Source organism: Brassica oleracea, unplaced genomic scaffold, assembly GCF_000695525.1.
Source record: "Brassica oleracea var. oleracea cultivar TO1000 unplaced genomic scaffold, BOL UnpScaffold01772, whole genome shotgun sequence".
Taxonomy (NCBI): domain Eukaryota; kingdom Viridiplantae; phylum Streptophyta; class Magnoliopsida; order Brassicales; family Brassicaceae; genus Brassica; species Brassica oleracea.
Window position 1 is genome coordinate 1 of NW_013618303.1, and position 4,930 is coordinate 4,930.

General features: G+C 33.3%; 1 protein-coding gene across 1 annotated transcript; it reads right to left on the bottom strand.

Annotated features, from left to right (window-relative positions):
* Positions 1–224: 224 nt before the first annotated feature.
* Positions 225–1,279, bottom strand: LOC106321489. Its single transcript, XM_013759747.1, has 2 exons — positions 514–1,279; positions 225–364 (listed from the first exon to the last, which is right to left on the bottom strand). The coding sequence occupies exons 1-2, from the start codon at positions 1,277–1,279 to the stop codon at positions 225–227; spliced, it is 906 nt and encodes a 301-aa protein (XP_013615201.1).
* Between the last annotated feature and the right edge of the window lie 3,651 nt (positions 1,280–4,930).

The following is a 4,930-nucleotide window of genomic DNA, read 5'->3' on the forward strand; positions in this document are numbered from 1 at the left end:
TTCTTGTCTTCTTTCATTTCTGAAAAATAGACAAGGATCATCATCTTGGACATTTTTTAAGTATAAGAATGTTTTATTTGGCTTTGTTTAAATGTTCTTAGGAAGTTTAACTGGATATATAAAATCAAATTTATTTCATAGATAGAACTTTATTTCAAAGTAGTAGAACAAAAACATAAAGCCAAAGGGAAATGCAAAGACAAAAGCAACATGATGTCGAAATCTTAATTGGCCTCTTTAAGGATATCTGAAGTCTCAAATTCAGTCTGATCATCATTGTCATGGGCTTGAACATCCTCATGGTCGAGATCATTCTCATCATCATGATGGACCCAATGGGCCAGTTGTTTCCCTTTATGCTCTCCTGGTAGAGTTTAACAAGATGACTGAGAGTTTTGCATCGGTTGGCCCAATGATTGGTCATCCCACACCGATGGCAAGAAGATTTGGTCGAGCCATGGGTTTTGAAGTCGGACTTATACCCACGGCTAGGTTGATACCCTTGGCCATTACCTCGGCCATATCCTCGGCCTCGGCTACGACCAAGGTGTTCACGTGGTTGAAACCCACAGTCACGTGGTTGAAACCAACGGTTTCGACCTTGCCATCTTCCACGGCCTCTCATACGGCCATGGTTTGACTCTTTCTTTGGAGACTCATCTTTTGGCTCTATGGCCGCATGTGCCTCAGGTAATGCCTTAGCACCAGGAGGCCTCATCTCACTATTCCTCATGTGTAACTCATTGTTTTGCTCAGCCAGCAACAAACAAAAGATCAAATTTGCATAGGTGGAGAAACCCTTTTCTCGGTATTGTTGCTGAAGCAAAACATTGCTTGTGTGGAATGTAGAGAATGTCTTCTCTAACATGTCAGCATCAGTGATAGTCTCTCCACACAGTTTCAACTTTGAGACTATCTTGAATAGAGCCGAGTTATACTCATCCACAGACTTAAAGTCTTGGATCCTTAGGTTCCTCCAATCATATAGGGCCTTTGGTAAGGGCACCGTCCTCTGGTGATCATATCCGAATTTCAGTTCTGTCAAAAGCTCCAGAGGATTCTCAACAGTGAGGTATTGGTCTTTGAGACTTTCAGCAAGGTGATAGCGTATGATTAAGATCGCACTGTATATATCCTTATCAGATGACTCATTGCCATCAGTGATACAAGCACCAAGGTTTTTGGATTTCAAGATGATCTTGGTGTCAAGTGCCCATTGAAGGTAATTGTCTCCGGAGAGATTGAGGGCAGCATACTCAAGATTGTTGATTTTCGACATCTGTATCAAATAATCCATAAAGGGATAAGGATTCATAATAAGATGATCAATAGAGATTTTGAATGTTTGAAATGTTTTTATATTTTTCAATCATCACTAATAAAATTCAATCATAAAAATCGATTTCAAGGTTGGTTTTAATAATAACTATGTGATCAAATGATAACTTTATAATCAAATGTTTTCAAAACAAGTATTTAAAATTTATTATATGATATACTAATTTTAAAAACTTGATTATAGTTTATAATATTTGAAATAAATATTTACTTTAGTTAAAGATTTTTATTTAAACAATCATAAAAGTTTTTCAAAAAAAAATTTCAGTTTTCAAAATCAGACATCAATGGTCAAAAGGAGAGATGAGCAGCCGATTTTATGAATGGTTTTTAGCTAAGGGGATTTGCAATCTTTCAATAATTTTGTTTATGATTCAAAAGGTTCTTAGAATCATGATTCATATAGATCATGGATTCAAGATTAATATTTGAGATGATTTTAGATCTACAGATTTTTCTCTTTTATAATATCTATAGATTTCTATTGTTTTATAAGTTTTAGGATTCATATAAAATTCAGATTCATATAGACAGATATGTGGTGTTGGTGTTCTTAGATTTTAGGGTTAGATTATTTTACCTTTTCACCACAAGGATTCTGAATGGACCACCTTAAGAGAGAGAGGAAGATGATCCGCGGATAGTGGAGAGAGGTGGAGAAGTGGCCGGCGTGGGGCTGGCCGGAGGAGAGGAGGTTGCCGGCGGAGAGCTTGCTCAGGTGGAGAGGGTTTCGTGCTGATAACGTGTTAAGATTTGAGAGAAGGTTTGTGAGAATGTGTTGTATATTTCTTATTGCTTACACCACTATATATAGTGGTTCATACAAGGTGGAGTCAAAGGGAGAATTGATTACAAAGATACTCTACATAATGACATGGTCAAACTCATAAAGACTAAGGTTGAATGGGTCTTCCATGTGGCTGGATGTAAACCTCCAATGGACTCTAGTCTTAAACTTGTATGGTGTAGGTTATGGACCATCGACTTCATGATTCATAACATGAAAGACGTAATGCAATAGTTCTTGATATTGATATGATATCATAAATGATGAGAAAAAATATTTTTTTTTTTGTTTTTTTTTTGAAAAATGACAGGTATTATGATATATAAATCTTAGTTTTTGTGACTATTAGACTGATGACCGTCCATTAGCCTGGGACGGATCCGGATATCCAGGAAATTTAGGGTATCCGGATCCGGATCCGGATCCATCGGATCCGTGGATTTAATATCCGGATCCGGATTCGTGGTTTCCGGATATCCGGGTTTCGGATATCCGTCTCGATATTCTATTATCCGCGGATATCCGGATCCGTCAAAATAATTAAAAAAAAAAATTTTAACAAAAAATATATTTTTTTTAATATAATACATAAATTAAATATTTATAAATATATTTATATATGTTTATAATATTGTAAAAACTAAAATATGATATTATAAGATTAATTCATGTATAAATATTAATATATCAAATATAAATATTAATAAAATATAAAAATTTAATGTATTTTAAAAATACGGATCCGGATCCGGATATCCGGACCTAAAAATTAAGATATCCGGATCCGGATTCGGTTTGCACGGATCCAAGATTTTACTATCCGGATTCGGATCCGGACACCCCGAATATCTTATTTTCGGAGCGGATCCGAAGCGGATCTCGGATCGAATCCGGATCTCGGATAATAAGTCTCAGGCCTACCGTCCATACAGCCCAAATCCACTAACATTTATGGATTAATTGATCTTTTGATTTTTGATCAGTTCCACGTGCACAAATGAATTTAACCAAAATAAATCCAACCCAACCATTTGACAACTATAAACAAAATTAAGCAGTTAAGAAATGGTCATCGTATCAATTGTTAAAAGGGAAATTTGGTCGTATAACCACCAGAAAAAAAATTATAACTAGGTAACTAGCTAAAAAAAGTTGACCAAAATATTCAACATATTTTTACAATATATACCAAACTATTTTTTCAATACAACCGGTTAACTTCTTTTCCTTTCTTTTTTGTTCTCTTCTCTCCAATTAACATTTATGTTTGTTTGTTTTTTTGTTTTATTCTCATCATCAATCTATCTCTTTTAATTTTTTTCTAGTTGCGTAAATATTACAAATATATATTATTGTTTATATTTGAGTTTGAGTTTCGTGATTAAGATTTAAGGTTTATTATTTATGGGTTGGGATAATGTTTAGTATTATGAGTTGTATGTGGGTTTTAATCACTAATTCGACCATATGAAATATAGCACTCAATGTATATATTTATGTAGTATAATATAATATTACAAAATTTTATACTTAGTTAATTTTTTTCCAGTTGTATAAATATTATAAATATATATGATTGTTTATATTTGGATTTGGGTTTAGTGATTAGGATAATGTTTAGTATTAGGGGTTATGTATGGGTTATAATACTATACTGAATTCTTTCATGTGTGATTTTTTTGGAAAATTGCCAAAAATACCATTTTCAAAATACCACTTTTCATGTTTACGCTAACCACTTTTACCCTCATCTTTAATGAAGGGTAAAAGACATTTATAACCTTTTGATTAACTTTAACAAAAAAAACATACGGTTAATTAATCTAAACTTAAAACATTAACTCTAAACCCCAAAACATCAACTCTAAACCCTAAACCATGAAACATCAACTTTAAACCCTAAACCCCGAAACATCAATTTTAAACCGTAAACCCTAAACCTTCAAATTTAAACCCTAAAACATCAATTCTAAACCCTAAACGTAAACCCTAAATCCTAAATCTGAACTTAAAACATCAATTTTAAACCCTAGATCATTAACTTTAAACTCTAAACCATGAAACATCAACTCTAAACCCTAAACCATGAAACATCAACTTTAAACCCTAAACCCCGAAACATCAATTTTAAACCGTAAACCCTAAACCTTCAAATTTAAACCCTAAAACATCAATTCTAAACCCTAAACGTAAACCCTAAATCCTAAATCTGAACTTAAAACATCAATTTTAAACCCTAGATCATTAACTTTAAACTCTAAACCATGAAACATCAACTCTAAACCCTAAACCATGAAACATCAACTTTAAACCCTAAACCCCGAAACATCAATTTTAAACCGTAAACCCTAAACCTTCAAATTTAAACCCTAAAACATCAATTCTAAACCCTAAACGTAAACCCTAAATCCTAAATCTGAACTTAAAACATCAATTTTAAACCCTAGATCATTAACTTTAAACTCTAAACCATGAAACATCAACTCTAAACCCTAAACCCTGAAACATCAATTCTAAACCCTAAACCCTAAACCTTCAAATCTAAACCCAAAAACATCAACTCTAAACCCTAAACGTAAACCCTAAACCCTAAACCCTAAACCCTATATTTAACTGAAATTCGAACCTAAACCCTAAAACCTTAAACCTTCAAATCTAAACCCTAAAACATCAACTCTAAACCCTAAACAAAAACCCTAAACCCTAAAAGCCTAAACCTTCAGATCTAAACCCTAAAACATCAACTCAGGTTTTAGGGTTTAGGGTTTAGGGTTTAGGATTAAGGGTTTAGGGTTTAGAGTTGAA

Excerpts from the sequence above, each read along its gene's own strand:
- LOC106321489 (XM_013759747.1), bottom strand. The coding sequence starts at position 1,279 with ATGTCGAAAATCAACAATCTTGAGTATGCTGCCCTCAATCTCTCCGGA. Across the intron at positions 365-513 it reads AGGCCGAGGATATGGCCGAG|GAGAGCATAAAGGGAAACAA; the intron begins GTAATGGCCAAG and ends AAACTCTACCAG.